The sequence below is a fragment of the Cupressus sempervirens genome, chromosome 10 (genome assembly GCF_028749045.1).
Source record: "Cupressus sempervirens isolate cs-2001-9-10 chromosome 10, ASM2874904v1, whole genome shotgun sequence".
NCBI classification, from domain to species: domain Eukaryota; kingdom Viridiplantae; phylum Streptophyta; class Pinopsida; order Cupressales; family Cupressaceae; genus Cupressus; species Cupressus sempervirens.
Genome location: NC_143127.1, coordinates 467,482,266 through 467,500,847, shown reverse-complemented (window position 1 = coordinate 467,500,847; position 18,582 = coordinate 467,482,266). Strand labels below are relative to the sequence as shown.

The 18,582-nt window shown below is 37.2% G+C and overlaps 1 protein-coding gene across 1 annotated transcript in view; it reads right to left on the bottom strand.

The window, feature by feature from the left end:
- Positions 1-319: 319 nt before the first annotated feature.
- Positions 320-18,582, bottom strand: part of Z-ISO (15-cis-zeta-carotene isomerase) — a 54,357-nt gene continuing 36,094 nt past the window's right edge. The window contains exons 2-4 of the mRNA XM_089803599.1: positions 1,658-1,804; positions 1,110-1,319; positions 320-770 (exon numbers count right to left, since the gene is read on the bottom strand). Coding sequence (XP_089659725.1) covers positions 435-770; positions 1,110-1,319; positions 1,658-1,804 — 693 coding nt within the window. The 3' untranslated portion in view covers positions 320-434. The remainder of the gene's footprint in view (positions 771-1,109; positions 1,320-1,657; positions 1,805-18,582) is intronic.

The window sequence follows — 18,582 nt, the reverse complement described above, 5'->3', positions numbered from 1 at the left end:
CAATCTACTCATGTTCTATAATACTTAGCTTTTAGAGAAAGTGTCCCTTGAAGAATAAGGAACTATAAAATCTACAAATTGAATGCATTAAACTAGGCAGACTATATAATGGTCTAGTAGCAGATGTCTAAATAAAATCAGCGGATTCATTGAATTGATAGATAATTGTCAGAATTAAACTCTGAAGACAAAAACATATGCTGCTTGTATAGTTCATCAGCATATTAAAAGAAAAGCTTAGCAAAGCAGAACATAGTTTATAATGCACCATTTCAAAGATACAAAGAACCTCAGATACACAACTGAGTAAACTCCAAAATGAATAAGCTCAGAAGCACATATTTGTCGGCTCATTATATAATTGCATATAAATAAAAGGTCTATTTTACACTGTTCGGGGAAAAGGCTCTGTGGGTCATTTCAGTTCTAAACACCTACCAATGAAGGTGATAACTTGCACCCTGCATCAATGGATGTGCAAGATAAGCACCGAGAGTTAACAGAAGAATAGTCAAATAAGGAACTCGAAGAAATTCTTTGTAGTAATCATTTGGTAATTTTTGACGGCCATCAATTATAGCAGCAAAGGGGATAATGCTAGTGCGATTTTTCACAGTCTCAAATGTTTCTCCATAACGTGCAGCCATTCGCCTATCTCCATTCCATACTCCAAAAATATGATGTGCCATCAGACCCAATGACGCTGTCAGTACCATAGAGTTTCCCATCCAAAGTGTATGTGCAACGCACCAGATAAACTGCCCAACCATCTAAACAAACACAAATTGAATAAAGTGATTAAGTTCATACTATAAAATTAAACTGCGCAACCATCTAGACAAACACAAATTGAATAAAGTGATTTAGTTCATAGTATAAATTATCTAAAGATCTCTTCAAGGAGTTCATCTTTGAATTCAGCAGCAGTGATATCTATGAAATCACTTCTACATAAAAAAACTTAATCTGGTTCAGAAACTGTGCATTGCCTGAAATTGCATTCCCAGCAAAAGGATTTAACTTTATACTATACATGTAGAGGTTTTCAGACCATCAAAGCACAAATCATTAAAATAAAATCGGTAGAAAAACTAAGTAATGATACACACCTGAGGATGTCTTGTGATACGCATGATTCCAGTTTCCCATAAATGCATTTTAGGCTTGTCCACTGCTGCTACCTCTAGCAAATTAAATGTAGAAGGATAAAGGAAAAAAAATGATATAAAAGACAAAATCCAAACGAATTGATGTACACCAGGTATACTCTGTGCTTGCCATAATTGCGCTCCATCATATCTGTGATTAATGAAGTATACCTGTTTCACATTTAATCAACACTGGGGCTAAATAAGGTAAAGCATTTTATCAGAACGAGATTTAACTGAGTTTAAAGAATTTTATCTGAGGTCTAGTTTAGTTAATGGACTCCAAATGGATGTAAATAAAAGTAATTATAAAATTATTCATAAGTCTAGCTTAGCCAAGTTATTTATAATATTGCAAAAAATATCATACAAATAATTTATTTCTCAACCAAGCAAGGTTGAAAAGTAGATAATAATCTTCTTTTGGGAAAATAATTTTACAAATTTAGCTATTTGTAAGAGATCAAGAGAAGCTAAGAATGGTCTGAGGAAAAATATTAAATCTTTACCACAGCACTGACTGCCAAAGGAAGGGATGTTCCTGCAAAAATAACTCGAAATGCTCGCTCTCCAACCAGTCTTTCACCAGCATCTCTTAAACTGGCCAATCCACTATGTGTGACCGCAAATATAAAAAGAAGAATTAACAGTGTGACCTGTAGAGAAAAGTGTAAATAAATCAGCAGAAATTATTATAAACTAAAACTCAGATATTATAAGTACTATTGAAATGATTGGACCTATCTTGTTTGAGTGATTTAAGGTCTGTAAATTTCACACAACATTTAGTTGATTATGCTGAATAGAATAAATAGTTAATATCTGCTGGTGGAATTTTTTATAGGGTGTTTAACACAAGCAGCTGTGTGTAAACAAAAGCATGGGCCTTTATAGACTCCAAATCATGGTGTTGGGACTCACAAGTCCTCATCAGGATTTGCAAGTACAACTCCATGGTGAACCCAAATCATAGTGTTGGGATTCACAATGTAATGTCCTTAAATTATAAATTCCCCAATTTGCTCTAGATTACAATTTTTTATTGAAAGAGAGTGGGGCTAGTGATACCTTAACACTTTGATTGAGACCCTGCTAATCATAATTCATAAAATAGATCTCTTTAATTAGAAACAAACATATACTAGAAGTACAGATCTAATCACAAGATGGCTTAAATCAGGTCAAGAGGGTTCAACAATAGGAAGGATAGGGAGACTTGATAGGGTGCCCTAGAGATACTCCACCCTAGGCCCAAGAGCAAATATACCATCCCTCTTGACCTCATGCCCATGCCATCCATAGTACCTAGTGAGGTGTCCAATAACCATTCCCCTCAATCTTGCCACTTCTATCCTACTTCCTCTGATTAATCATTTTTAATGCATTCAGTTACCATACAAGAGAGTATGAGGAGCATTCACAATAGCGTGCCCTGGAAGTCCATCCTTCATAAGCCCAAAGGCAGCACCCTTGTACATTTGGCCTCGTGGCCTCAGTCTTGTACCATGAGGTGGCGTACCTAAAAAATGACCCCATGGCCATCACCATTCCCCTACTTATAACTCCTCATTAAACAATCAGTACTAATAAAGAAATCAATATTGTGCATGTATTCTGTACATGCAATAATCAGTAATCAACAGCGTATCCTAATCAGTATGAGCGGTTATAGATAATATTTATTATATAAGCTAAGCAAACATAACAACGATGCATCATCAGTTGGTCTTGTGCAGATATAAATACAATTACACTACTGATGTAATTGTAAATAATAATACCTTAACCAGGCCGACTAGGATAGCAACAACAATTTTATAGTAAGGCTGGCTGTTTTATTTGGAAAGGGGCAAATGATAATAAGGACCAATCCAGTAAGTAGATATCATCAACTCTCAAGTAGCAGCAGTGGGGTATAAATAAGAACAGCACTTGTATTCTTTAGGAAAAAATCAGGTCTGTCTAAAATGACAATAGAGCAGTAGGGACAGGGGATTAACTAATGCAGCGATTAACAAATGAATAAGGCAGCAATTGGGTTGGGAAAGACATCATTAAGAAGAGTTGTAACCATTCTCAAGTAAGTATATATATATGAAGTCAGCATCAAAGACATGACACACAAGTCCTCACCTGGAGTTATGAGTACAAATCCAAGGTGAATCCAGTGAATCTAGGACCTTGACTTGGAGGCCCACCAAGTCCAGTATCTGGACTTAAAGTCTGCAGATAGTCTGCAAAGACTAACAAATCCTGATGCTAGGCTTGGCAAGTACCCACACCCAAAAAAATTACTTCTTTCCAAATTAGAAAAAGACATCAATTACAACACTAAATGCACTATAAACTTATATTCACTCGCTTGTCCATTTTGACCTAATTGTAACTTGCTATTTTCTGTCAAACTATTTTTATTCCACTTGGCTTGCAGTTTTGTCTTCATAAAAGCTAAAAATTCTTTTGAAAAGAGCTAATATGAATAGATTAATGGTGGATTTGTGCAACAAAGGCCTGTTAGAAGGCCCTACATTTTGTTGTGAGGTTTTCACATCATCGCCCCAAAAATTTTGAGGACCCCCTTTTTCGGGCAAGGGGCAATTTTCGCAGTGTTGGAAAAAATTTCATTTGCCTTAGCAAAATTTGGAGTTGTCTAGAGGTTTTTGAATTGGTAATTTTACACTTTGGATGCCTTTGGGCCAGGAGGGGATTTGGTTTGTTTTCATCTGGCGCTAAACTTGATTTTCTGGAACATGTAATTTTTGTCCTTAGGCCAAACATGTTTCAACAACATTTTTTCGATGGTTAAAACAATATCTAGCAAGATAAAATTGCAAATTTTGGACTAAGATTTTTGAAAATTTGATATAATTGTATAAACTTGAGCATTTTCAAAATGAATTTTGGATTTAGTTGCTTTGGAAAATCTTTAAAAAATTTCGTGAAAAGGAAATTTTTTTGATAGTGAAATTGAAATTGGAGTTTGAATCTCGATTGCCAAGAAAAGGATTTATTTTTGTTATAAAAAAAAAATTGAAACTGTATTGCAAAATTGAAAGTGGACTAAATTGCAAAATCGCATTAATTTGGTTGAAATTTTGCCTAGAGTATTTTAGAAATGTTATAAAAAATTGGTAATTTGGAATTGAAAATCGGTTTTGGCTTGCTAGATTTGATTTTAATAATATTTTAATTACCAAAGCATTGTTAAATGAAATTTTTGACATCTCCTAGGCTTACCTTGTTTCTATTTTGCAAATTTAGATCAAACTAGCAATTAAATGGGCTACTTTCACTATAGGGCTAAGTAATTTTAATGTTGCATTTAAATTTGGGCCATTAATTGAGGGACTAACTTAATTTTGTTTTCCCTCCAAGCAGGTCGGCCCACTTGGAGAGGCAAAAAATTTGGTATACGAGGGGCTTCCCCCCTCTTATTTCTTGATTCATTCCTTCCACCTCCTCTTGTAAGTTGGAGCGATTTTCCTCTAGGGGGCAAATTTCCAGCTAAGGCAATTTTGAAGTCTGATTTTGCATTTTGGCAGCGATTTTCTTCTTCCTTGGATGGGCGATTTCTGCCCTAGGGTGAATTTAGGAGCAGATCCGAATTTTGGCAAGTTGGGTGATTTCTGCCCTAGGTCGAATTTGTGCTGAAGAGGCCTGATTTTTGCGAGATTGACAACAATTTTGAAGTCTGATTTTTCCTCCAAGGGCTGCGATTTTCTTCTTCAGCTTTGGCAATTTTCTTTGGTGAATTGGCAAGCCAATTTAAGGTCTGAATTTTGGAAATTTTGGGCGAATTTGGAGAACCGAAATTTTGGTTTAGGGCAGACTTTTTCTTTGCCCTAGGGCAGCAATTTTCTTCAAATTAGGCGATTTTGGCAAGGAGGTCAAAATTCAATGAAAAGGGCAGATTTTGCAAGCAATTCATTTGCTAGGGCATCATTATTTGCAAGGAGGACTGTAATTTCTGAGAACAAGTCTGAATTCAAAGAGGCCCAATTGTTGGTAGAAGGCAGATTTAAGGTAAGATTTATGTTTATCTTTAGAGGTGAAGATTGGTTTTAAAGGAGGATCTTATTCCTTGTTCTTTTGCTTGGTTCGTTTCCCTTATATTCTTCTTCCACTTTTCATCCACCACTTCATCATTTCCGTCGATAGGCTGAAATTGGCAGATATAAGTGTAAATTTCATGATAGGAGACTTGGAGAAGCAGAAATAAGCTAGAGCACCCTAGGATTGAAGTTTGGAGATTGATAAGTGTAGTCTATCCCAAGGTAACAAAGAGGCAAAAATAACTAGTAGTCCCATCCCTAGGAAAGAACTTTGGAGATTGATAAGTGTAGAGATAGGACTTGGAGAGGTAGAAATAAGCTAGATTCCATCGATAGAAAGAAGGTTGGAGATTGATCAGTGTAGAGATAGGACTTGGAGAGGCAAAAATAAGCTAGATTTCATCGATAGAAAGAAGGTTGAAAATTGATACGTGTAGTCCATATCATTTAGAACGAAGGGGCAGAAATAAGTGTTTAGGATGGTAGATGTTAGTGCAAGCAAGAACCGAAAGAGAATGAATACCAAAAAAGACAAAGAAGACATGATGCCTGAGACCACCTTCTTCTCGAAAGTGAGACGAATAAGTGATATCAATATCGGCACGATGAACATGGTACAGTTGAAGGATGGATTGAAGGAAGGATGATCCCCCATGGCAAAGAAGATCTACAAGAGCGAAATTGTACACGTGGCAGCTTTCCCTCCTACCTTGCCTTGTTCTGAATTGGTAATGGAATGCGCATCCCAGTTTGATATTGTGACCAAGTCCATCATTTTTGATGAAGAGAAGAGAGTGTTGGCTAACATCAGCAGACAAGTGGTCAAAGAATTATTCAATATTCCCTAGCATAGAGGCATGACAGTGGTAACAATGGGTCAAACAACCAAGTTCTTTCAAGGTAATTAGGAGGCCTACTTCATTCATCTAAAGCAGAATTGGTTACACAAAGGCAAGAAGGGAGTTACCAAGTCATCAAAGCTCACCAAGTTAGATTTCATGCCAAAGTACGGCGATCTAATTGTGCTTCTCAGCCGAATCATGGGCGTGGTTTAAGGTATGCAATTTAAGAATTGGATGTACTACTTTATTGATGAAATTGAAAATGGAAAGAGAAAGTTTGATTGGGCTAGAATTATAAGTGAAAATTTTGAGTTGCAACTTAGGACAGTGCAAAATCAAAAGCAATTCTACATGGGATCCTATCTTTTCTATCTGATTGCGAGACTATATGAAAATCCTGGACTTAAGGCCTTAGGAGTGATTGGCAATGAGTCAGGGCAATGTTTGGTGCATGAGTGCTATCCACAGCTTCATTTGCATAACACCAAAGATTATAAGATGTTTTATGATGCCTTTGCCTTGGAGATGGTAAGGATGTTGCAAAGGACACCTGCTAGAAGGCTCTCAATGGAAGCGGAAGTAAAAGTTAAGAAGTATGAGAGTTGGTTCATCCAATTTCCACGATTCACATATATCAGAGTAGCAAGAAGTACAGTTTGTTCCAAGAGACTTCCAAGGTACCCACCAGACAAGGTAGTTTTGATGGAGTTGGCTAGGCAACTTGAGCATTATGACAAGATGATGAAACTTAAGGATGAGTCGGGGATCACCTTCTCATTTGGAATAGACAATGATACTTGCCCCAATCCTGTTGCCTTTGCAGCTACAGAGAAAGAGTTAGAGCAATATCATCTAGGATGGTATAGAGGAAGACAAGGATTCAATCCTAATGTTCTTACCAAGGCATCTCACGAAAACACATTCAAGCATATTCCTAACATGGAAGATTTTTGGGCCAATGCACAGGATGACTTTCATGTGAGGCAGCTAGCTTTCTCAAGATTGTTAGTGGGCATGATGAGGGCAATCAGATGGAGAGGCCTTGATATTCCCGATCAACTAGAAGATGATGAAAATGTGCTAAGAGAATATTATGATTCAGTCAATGGAACAGAATTGGGTCTAGTGGATTGGGATGATCATCAAGATCCTTCCTTAGAGGCAGTTACAAGGACAGTTGATCTACACACTAAGTCATGATACAATGAGAGGTTAAGGCAATTACAAAGTCGGAAGGTATGCCTTACTTATGATAAAATGAAACCAAAGAAAGAAGGTCCAGTGGAGTCAATCAGACAAAAAGATGGAGGCAATAGCCAACAATAAAGAGTAGTTAAGAGCAAGAAGAGATATTTGGAGGTTGAGAAAAATAAAGAATGTCAAGAGCCTCCAGCAAAGAGATAGAATGCAACACCCTCAAGGGAGAGCATGATTGAGGCTAGGAGCTAAGAGGTTAACACAAGTGGACAAGGGGTCGCGATAGAGGTGAGCTCTAGTTCAGAATCAAGTGGTTACAGTGACAGTACCAAGTACTCTCCCCTCTTAGAGAACCAACATGGAGATGATGTGACAATCACTAGTGAAAAAGAAGATGCGCCAATTGATATTTAGGAAGTAAGCCAAGCGCCTGAGGCCGTTGGTGATGCTTTGCTAGTCGAACCGAATCCAGATTTGGGGAGATGTACTGCACCACTATGGTTAAGGCAAATACTTATGCCAAGAGGCGAGGTGGCGATTGTCCGAAAAGTTGAAGATATTCAAGGGTTAGTGGAAAAGGAAGATAGCGAGAAACAAAGACAAATTGCAAACACAATGGCAAAGGTAATCAAGAGCAATGATGAGGGTCACCGAAAAGTTCAGATTGCTATACCAAAGGTTAGCAAGGCAATGGATGAGATTGTAGCCCAGGAGTATGAAATAGTAGAGCATAACTTAGGAAAAATCATAGATGACATGGAATGTGAGGAGATCCAGTAAGGCATGGTTTCAATTAGAGAAAGATTGAGGAAGGCAAATGAAAGGATTGTAAAGTTGGAGGCCGAAACAAGTATTGGAGAGATTGTCAACCTATCCAATAGTTGCATTAGGCAGCCCTTCCACAAGACAGCAAGAGCAACATAGAAGAGATATCGGCTCAGCTACACGAAATCAAAGATTGGATCGATGATATAATTCAAGATGGGCAAAATTTCTTGCCTCCTTTTATCTCAACATTCAAGTCATTGGTGGCTATTAGAGACAGATTCAGAGCACTTGAAGGGGAGTGGAAGGATTTCTTTCCAGTCAAGGACTTAGCCATTTCTAGGCTACAGGCGTTTCTTGAGCTACTGGAGAGATATTTGGAGAGAAACAAGTTGGTAGATTAAGGAGGAATGAGTACGGTGGAGTCTTAGTTTGTTTCCTTGACCATCAGATTGAGGGTACTTGAAGAGATACAAAATGAGATTGCACAGCATAGCCCAGGCGTTGACACCTCCATTTCAACCATGTTGGACAATGTTGGGGTTGCACTTGATTTTGAAGATATCAAAGAGGGGAAAGTCAATGAGACAGTTTGGGTCGAGATTGGATGAGTTGGGGAAGGTTGCCATCAAGAAGAAGCATTTGGGCAACCTTGCCTCCCTCATTACCTTTATCGGATATGCAAAAGAATATGAGAAAGATCATGAGAAGACACTGAAAGCAGCGAGCAACATGATGAATTGAGCTGAGCCCAAGATGAAGCACACGCCTTGCCCTTCCATGAAGGAAATCAATGACAAGCTAGCCAGGTTCATTGCCTTGGCTAAGAAGATGAAAGAAAAGGGTAGAATTATATTAGAAGATCATTTAATGTAAGCCCAAGTGACAAATTCTCCTTTCTAATTCTGATTGGCTACCATTTTGGTGCCTTCTCATTAGTTGCCACTTTTTTTTTTTCATTGGTCCATTGACGAGGTGGCATCTTCTCATTGGCCGATGGGGTGGCAACACTAATCAGGGTTTCTAGGATTCGATCTGGATCGTTGATTTTGCCTCTTAATCTCTACTGTTGGTTGTAATTTTGGTCCCTATATAAGGCCACTTGCTCTCATTCATAAAGGGTGGAAGAAAATTGTTGATTAAGATAATACCAAAATTGCTTCTTTATCATTGTTGTGTCTTGCATGGTGATTAAGGACACTTGGTGTTACTGCATGGTTTGTACTTCCAATGGTTAAAGAAAATTGTTGCTTAAGATGATACCAAAATTGCTTCTCTTATCATTGTTGTGACTTGCATGGTGATAAGAACACTTGGTGTTATTGCATGGTTTCTACTTCCAATAGTTAGAATTAGATTTCATTGAAGTTGTTAAAGTAGATTTTATTTCAAGAAAGTTAGCAAAAGTAAGAATAGATGGATAGTTGTATGGTGATATTAGTGGATGTTTGATAGGGATCCATAAACTAGGCCACTAGCATCTTAGTGGGTTGTTAGGAAGCCTTGCGTGGTAATCTAGTCCTTTTTCCCTTGAATCGTTGCATCTATGGAGGTAGCGCCGCTGGTAAGCTTTCATCAGATTTAATCCCCATCCATTTGCTAATCTTTCCATCCAACCCAGATAAACATCTTGGACTTTGGGTGGGGTTATTGTCCCTGTTGTTCCTTGCCCTTGTCTCTTGTCCCTCGTCTTTGTCCATCCCCCACCAACTATTCCTGGCAAGAGCTAAAGAAAGAATAGTGGGGTTGCCCTTCAAATTATATGGTATGGGGCACCATTTTGTTAGTTTTCCCGTTCTAATGCACTCTGCATTTGCACATTGGGGCAAATGGAAGCTGGGGCTAGAAGGTAAACTGTTTATGGTTCAACGGGCTCTGGATCTATAGACTCTCGAACGGACTATTAGGAGTAGAGGTAAAACAACAAGTAGTTCAATAGTTGGAGTTCATTTAAGAAGAAAGTTAGAAAAGGAGAGTATCATTGGTGGACTTTCCCTCCATCATCACCATCAACATCATTTGCCGCTAGTATGCATTGCAAAGCTAGATTCGTCACCATCACAACAAAAGTCCAACATCCTTGAATGAATAATGCAAGCCTGCCTACGTGATTAACCAGCAAATCACATTGATATAACTGAGTTAGTATCCACAAGTGTAAGGAACCTTGGAGTTTTTCTCATGTTCTTCATGAGCATTTACTTTTCAAGAGAGGGTTGAGTATTTGATATTCTATATCAAGTATTCACTTCCTATATGTTATGTAGTGGTACATAACTGACATCAACACATTTGAGTTACACATTTTAACTTCCACCTTCAAGCATCAAGGTAAGTTGAGAATCTGCATTTTTTGTCTCATTTTTTTTCTCTTCAATTCTTCTTTATGTTTTTAGTTTAACTTTCAGAATATCAGTTTCATACATCTTAAATTTTAAAACATAAAATAGTAAACGAAGAAAGCATAACTTAAAATAGTAGATTTTTTCCTTGTATGCTTGCTCTTATCTTTCTCATCCATTTTTTTCTTGCATTTTTAGCTTAGTTCCTTTCGTTTTTTCATTGACCCCTAAACATTTTTATTCTTCTCTCCAAGATGTAGGGTTTTCAAATTTTAAATATCCAAGTCACAAAGGAAAGATTGCTTAAAAGCATCGCAGGTTGGACAGAAAAGAGATGGCACATGTTTCAAAAATATTGTGGAGTGGAATTTCTAGGAGACGTTAATAGTTTGAAAAACCCACCTTGCCTATATGCCTAAATGTAACATTTCATTAAACCCACATGTTGAGCCTGAGATTGTTAGAGGGGCGACAACACAGTTGGAATCCTTCATATAATCAAAGAAAACGAAGAGTAAGACAAAAATGACTAATAGCTGCATCTTCCACTTCTCCGATGGCCAAAAGTGGGAATTGATCAAGTTCTACTAGCTTTGGGTCAAGAATTCACAATTTAGGAAGCTAGGTTGTCCCACACAGTACTCCTAGTTCCCAAACATCATTCAAAAGAATAAGTTAAAATAATATGATGGAATAGATGTGTCATACACCTTGCCATTCCGATGTTTGAAATTATTTATTTATTATTTGTAAGCTCACATGGAAAACGGCATTCCACTTCTAACTTGGCCACACTTCCATGTGCACACCTTATTGTAACTTGAAAAATGGTAGGCAAGAGAATGTCTCATCATGAAGAATACATAAGAGCATCTTTATCAAAGATAGATATTAAGACACATAAAGAGCATGATGGTGTGGAAGTTGCATTGTTGACTTGGAAACTTGATCAACATTATGATGCAAAGCATCTTTTAAGAGAACTTATGGAGCATCCAATTCGATCAGTGACAGATATTGAATATTATAATAACATAAGAGGATCTACTCTTATTAACATGTCAACTCATCATGGAGGGGGGCACTGGAATTTGGGCCCTAGATTTGTGCATCATATTTTATGATTTTGAACTGTTGTTCCATGGTATACCACTTATGGTTCCTTGTATTGCATCTCCTTTACATTGGGTGCTTGGATTGGAGCTAAGTGTATGATTCATTTGGACTAGGTACTATTATGCTACCTAAATTGTTCTGGAATTAGATTGTTGGTAATACTCTTGTAAATGCATAGGCTGAGATTTGTATTATCACCTAATTGTTGTTGAATAATACAATTGTTTTTTTTTTATTTGGAGTATGTGGTTTTTCTCCAAAAAAGGAGTTCCCAACCTAAATCATCTCACAGTGATAAAATTACTTTTGTAATTATAAGGTTTTTCTTTTTTTGTTGCACATACCTTCACACAAAGTTTAGTGTAGACAGTAGGACGCATCTTCTGCATCATTGCTTTCTCTCAGAAAAACAAGAACAAAGTGGCAAGAAAAGAATCTAGTGATATTTGGTATATTTGTGAAATTCCCTTCAATGTAGCAAGGTGACATTTCAATTTGTATGTCATTTCTATTCCAAAAAATTACTTAATTATTAATTTCAGTTCTGTTAAATGCTTATGCTTTTAATTTTGTTTTATTATTCTGATTTTTTAGTCAGTGTTTTAAGTCCCCTTATTGCAAAGCAATGGCCAGTGCAATTGTCATAGCTATGTGGATGTTTCAAAGGCCCTTCTATTCATGATCTTTAGGGATCCATTTTGAAAGGGAAGGGTTGTACTAACTACTAACATCTCTGATTGAGGTGCATAGAAAAATAGGATGCTGCATAATGTTTTACTTTCTTTTCGGGTGGAAAATCTCTTAGTCAAATGATACTTCAAGGAAGATCAAAATACAAATTATTTCTGGCATTTTGGAAGTTTTGTCAAAAGTGGGAGTAGAAAGTGTATTATAGGTAGTCACTGATAATATAGACATTTGAAGAAGGCTCCAAACTCATAAGCTACTAAAGCTCTAGGATGTCTCGGCAAGATCCCTAACACATATTTATGTTTATATTGTGTTACCAAACTGGCAGAAGGCTCCAAACTCATAAGCTTCCTTTCTGGGTGATTGGTCCCTGAAATCTGTCATACTGAGCAAATTCAGATATATGCTAATTTTTGCAAGAGGCAGTTTCCAAATCTGCCTGCTTTGGATTTTCTGCAGTGATAAATCAGGAAACTGCCAGATTCATCACTGATTACTGATTCCCAAAATTAAAGGTGGCAAGGTGGCCTGCAGACCTGGACATCCTCAAGGCCTCATCATTTTCCCATCCATCTTAGTTATTTGTCTGCTGTGTTTCCTCTTCTTCATACTTTGTCCTGCTTCTTGTCCAGTATCCCTCAAAGGCGGGAGTAATTCTTTGGTCTTTCAACCAAATCAACGCAGTCACAAACTTACAACTGATTTGTTCTAACAATTAAAACTTCATCCTAAGCATTATCAAAGTCTAGTTTCCTCAATGTATACCTGATTTTCTAAAACGAGAAACTTAAAAAAGGGCACATTAAGTAATCGTGATGGATTATGTGTTTAATGTAGAATCTTGCAAACTTGCAAGAGAGCTGACAAGGCTGATAAAATCCGTAACATTGACTTTAAGGGAGGACATGAGAAACAACCTTGCAAAAGTTGAATATATCTAGTCAGAGATTATGAGACAAAGACTAGTTCAACTGTTCAAGTGAGAGAAGCATTTACTATTTATGCTCTTGCAAAGCAAGAGCAAAGGTGACACCAGATATAGCAACATGGTATTGATCTACATAGACAAAAGATGATACTTGCTAGATTCATGCCTAGTAAAGTTTGTGCAATGCATGTTTTGGATATATAATAATACATCAAAATTTACATGAACTTCAATAGCACGAGAGATATACCAAGTCCACCTAAAAATATTGCAAATTAGGAGGAGATTACATCTTTTTAATCTTTGAAGAATAGATAAGTTCAAGCTGGTACTGTTTTAATCTTAGAAATATTTATTTGTAACATACATTTTTTATATAAACAAGAAGGGGTAATTATAGATGAAAATCAAATGCATATAAATGTACGCCCTACATGGTGGATTAGTCCTAGCCATTTGTTATGCCTTGACCTATAAAAGGCAATGCATTGTACTTTGTTGGAGGAGGAATGGAGAAATTTTTCGTTTTAATAGGAATACAGCTTTATAAAAAATCAGAATTTTCATGATTTCTCCTTCCTTAGTAAGCTTTATGTGGTAAATATGCACCCATTGATGCAGGAGCATCTTGCATGGAAAAATTATTGGAAAAAAATAAAAATGAAAAATAATAATCTAGAGGAGAGAGAAAGTGACGAAAATTAGAGGAGAAATAATAAATAAATAAATAAAAAGAGAAAAAGGAAAAAAAGAAAAAAATGAGGAATTTCTATTTTCGAGGTGCATAGGTGGCATAAAATTAAAAAATAAGAAATTAGTTGTCATTCCATTAATCAAGGTGTGTAGGTGGCATCTTAGAAGCTTGTGGAAAGTTTCTTAAAACTTGCATTTAATATTTGTTGTGATCCATAAAGGAAATGTAATTTTCTAATTGGGCCACATGGTGGTGCTTAGTTGTAATTCTAGAAGGTTATGAAAGTTGTAGAAGGTTGTGGATATTGTGTAGGAGGAAATTCTAGAAGGTTGTGGATAAGTCATGCATGGGGTGGTAAGTGCCTATTTAAGCAAGGCATATGAGCATTTCTAATCAAGCTCAAGGAGAAGCTTGAGAAGAAGGTGAAAGCTCGAAAAGGAGAAGCTGTGGAAGGTGAAAGCTCTGGAAGGTGTGAAGGCTTCAAGGTGCGAGAGAAGGAGGAAGTGAAAAGTGGGTTTTCTTGAGTCTGTGAATAGAGCGCCAAATGTGAGGCAGTTTACACTTGGATCTTGGATAAGGTTAGAGAAGAGCTAGTGACTGCGGTTTAGAAACAAGGAGTTTGCTTGGTGGCTTGCGAGCACAAGTTGAGATCTTGGAGGTTTCTACCAAAGTGTGGATCTAGACTAGCTTGGGCTTGGATTGGATCTTAAGAGATCTTGCAAAAAGGTTATTGTAATTGCTAAGGATTTTCAAATTTAATAAAATTTCTTGGGAAGCATTTTATCTCTCTTTGTCTTCATATTGTTGCATTCTTGGTCATGAGTTGGTAGGGTGGTGTGGCCCTTCATCAGTGGTATTAGAGCAGTACTTCATCAAGTGGTATCAAACCAGGAGTTCCTGAGTTTATAGGCAGATCGCCGAAGTGTGAGGCAGTTTGTACCAGGACCTTGGTTGGGTGAAGTTTATCAGAGTGGGATTTCTTGAGCGTGCAGACAGATCGCTGAAGTTGAGGTAGTTTGCACCAGGACCTTGGGAGGACATACAGATTGATCGATTGATGCGGAGATGGAAGACTGAACTTGTTGAGGCATGATTGTGGAGAGCTGGTGGATTACAAATCCATTGTCCTAGACTTGTGATGTGGTTCCTGATTGTTCGTGCGAGGTGGCAGGTTGCGATCTGACTTGCAAACTATTTGGTTGTCACAAGGAGTGTGGGAAGGATTTGTTGCAGAGGGTTTACGAAGATCTTGGGAGATGGCTCCAAGAGGATTGGACCCTAAGATGATTGCGAAAATCCATGATATAGTGGAGAGGAATTTTTCTAAGATGATTTCTCGGTTGGATGCTAGATTGGCTGATCAAGCTAAGAAGGTCAAGGTGGAAGATATTGGTTTTGCTGATTAGTTTGTGGAGCCTGGTGCAGAACCTGTAGAGCACATAGAGGTTGTTGCTGAGGATATTCCTAACCTTGCTGATGTTGGGATGGAGATTGGTTTTCATGATCAGTTGGTTGAGTCTGAAATGGAGACTACAGAGCATTTGGTCGTGGATGATCTAGTTGATGTTGGTGGTGACTTGTATGTTGTAGAGCACTTGGTCGTGGATGATCCGGTTGTTGTTGGAGGTGAGTTATGTATTGCCGAGCATCTTGTTGTGAGCAATGATATTGCTAGTTTGGCATGTATTGATGGAGATCTACATGTTGGTGCTAATATGGAGTTTGTTGTTGTTGATGCGGGGTTTGTTGCTACTGGTGTGGATTCACTAGTTGCTGATGTGAATGAGGGTTTGTTGATGAAGAATTATGTTCAATTTGTTCCTGGGAGTGAGCATGCTAATTGGATGGTTGAGATTCTGGTGTTTGATAGAGTAATGCAGATGTGGAAGATTTGCATGGTGGTTTTCTTGTCCCCGTTGAGATGGAAACCTTTGGTGAAGATGAAGATGGTGGTAGATCTTTCTATTTTGGTGTCAAAGTGTGGGACACACTTTTCTATCTACCGGGGGAGTCTGATGCAGGAGCATCTTGCATGGGAAAATTATTGGAAAAAAAAAATAATAATAATAATATGGAGGAGAGAGAAAGTGACGAAAATTAGAGGAGAAATAATAAATAAATAAATAAAAAGGGAAAAAAGAGAAAAAGAAAAAAAGGAGGAATTTCTATTTTCGAGGTGCATAGGTGGCATAAAATAAAAAATAAGAAATTAGTTGTCATTCCATTAATCAAGGTGTGTAGGTGGCATCTTAGAAGCTTGTGGAAAGTTTCTTAAAACTTGCATTTAATATTTGTTGTGATCCATAAAGGAAATGTAATTTTCTAATTGGGCCACATGGTGGTGCTTAGTTGTAATTCTAGAAGGTTATGGAAGTTGTAGAAGGTTGTGGATATTGTGTAGGAGGAAATTATAGAAGGTTGTGGATAAGTCATGCATGGGGTGGTAAGTGCCTATTTAAGCAAGGCATATGAGCATTTCTAATCAAGCTCAAGGAGAAGCTTGAGAAGAAGGTGAAAGCTCGAGAAGGAGAAGCTGTGGAAGGTGAAAGCTTTGGAAGGTGTGAAGGCTTCAAGGTGTGAAAGAGAAGGAGGAAGTGAAGAGTGAGTTTTCCTGAGTCTGTGGATAGAGCGCCGAATGTGAGGCAATTTACAGCAGGATTATGGTGGAGTTGTGAGTGTAGACAGAGCGCCGAATGTGATGCAGTTTACACTTGGATCTTGGATAAGGTTAGAGAAGAGCTAGTGACTGCGGTTTAGAAACAAGGAGGTTGCTTGGTGGCTTGCGAGCACAAGTTGAGATCTTGGAGGTTTCTACCAGAGTGTGGATCTGGACTAGCTTGGGCTTGGATTGGATCTTGAGAGATCTTGTAGAAAGGTTATTATAATTGCTAAGGATTTTCAAGTTTAATAAAATTTCTTGAGAAGCATTTTATCTCTCTTTGTCTTCATATTGTTGCATTCTTGGTTATGAGTTGGTAGGGTGGTGTGGCCCTTCATCAGTGGTATCAGAGCGTACCTTCATCACCCATGTGTTTTAATCTCAGTATTTCAATACATACACGGTGAATATCTTGTTGGAGATGTGCTAGAAATGGATGCTTTAATGAATTTTTGTTTTCAATTTTAATTAAATTAATTTCCTCCGGATATTTCACTAGCTTTGTGGCTCTATGATTTCATCTAGTTTTTGTTCAAAATTTCATTTATTTTCAAATTAATTTATTTATAAATGTTATAATTCATGCATAATTTCAAAATTAAGATCATCTTCCTTCCCCTTTCTTTCAAAACGTCTTAGAATAGATTAAGAATTAGGGAATATAGGCAAAATATTAAAGATAAGTTGTCTTAGGGTGTTCCTAGCATTTATGTATTATCAAACTCTGGGTCAAGTAATGCAAATTCCAGTGTTGAAAACATTATAAATTACTTTATCATCAAAACCTAGCCCTTATTTTGCAGATCTCATAATATAACTAAGTCGGTTTGTTTGTAAAAATAGAAAAACAATGAGCAATTGAGTGAACCATTAAGCCATAACATAATGGCCCCATTTCCGTGAGCATCAAAGTTTGAGGCATTAGCTTATTAACTAACCCTCGTAGGCTAGTATGATGGATTAGAGGGTCCATTTTGAGAGTTTTGGAGCTTTTCGCATGGCCATTGTAAGGGTTTATCTCACCAGATCCTTCGTCCGTTTTGAGGCATTTACATTCACACGTTTCTGGTTTTGTTTTGAGGGACTTACTATTTATAGTACGTATGTGGATGTTAGAGACGGAACCTTGCATTTTTCAATACGGCAAATGGATCCAGTGGTTGACTCCCTGTTTCAAAAGGCTCGTCAAAATTATGAGTATTTAATGAGATGATATTTTAATGGCCTTTAATGATGTCTAAGTATTTAAGCTATATTATAAAGTTATAAATTGACTTTATAATAAAGTGGGGCCATTTTGAGGGTAATGAGTAATTAATACTCATTAAAGAAAGTACACTTCATTTATGATATAATATAAGGTCTACAAATGCAAATGTTGTTAGGATTTAAAGAGACAGAAATAACAATTACATGCAAATATAACCAATATCAGAAAATAATAAATGACACAAAAGAGAACACAAGACACAAAAACTTAACATGGTTCACCCAATCCCTGGGCTAGGTCCACCAATAGTGAGTCCAATATTCTTATTATCTAGTGATTACAAACTAAAGGCTAATTACAATCTATAATCCCTTACAATTCAATACCGCTGCAAGAAGCTACTATCACCTTACACACAATAAAATCCCTAACCCTAAGCCATTTTATACAAGCTTTTGCCACTTACAAAATTAAAGCTAGATAATTTTGCAAGTCAACCTAAAAAAAAAAACCCTTGACGAGTCAACCAAAAAAAAATTGGAGTGATGCCCTAAACGCCAAAGAATTTATGAAAAGTGTATAGTACTTCCATGATCAATCACTACATATCAACAATCTCCCACTTGGGGATTGATCAGGCTCCACACTAAACAACAATCTCCCACTTGGTGACTAGTCCTATAGCAATACCGCTACCACATGAGGCTCCCACTGAATCGAACCATCTTGGACTCAGTTGTTCATTTATTTTTTTTAGTCTAGAAGACCAACTGAAGCTGAGGAGTTTAGCTTCTCCCTTGTCACTACCTTTTGTAAACATATATGTTGGATTATCATTTGTATGTATCTTGTCCAACTTTAACTGTCCATCATCCAAAACTGATCAAATGAAATGGCACCGCAACTCTATGTGTTTTTGTCTTTGAATGCGGAGCAAAA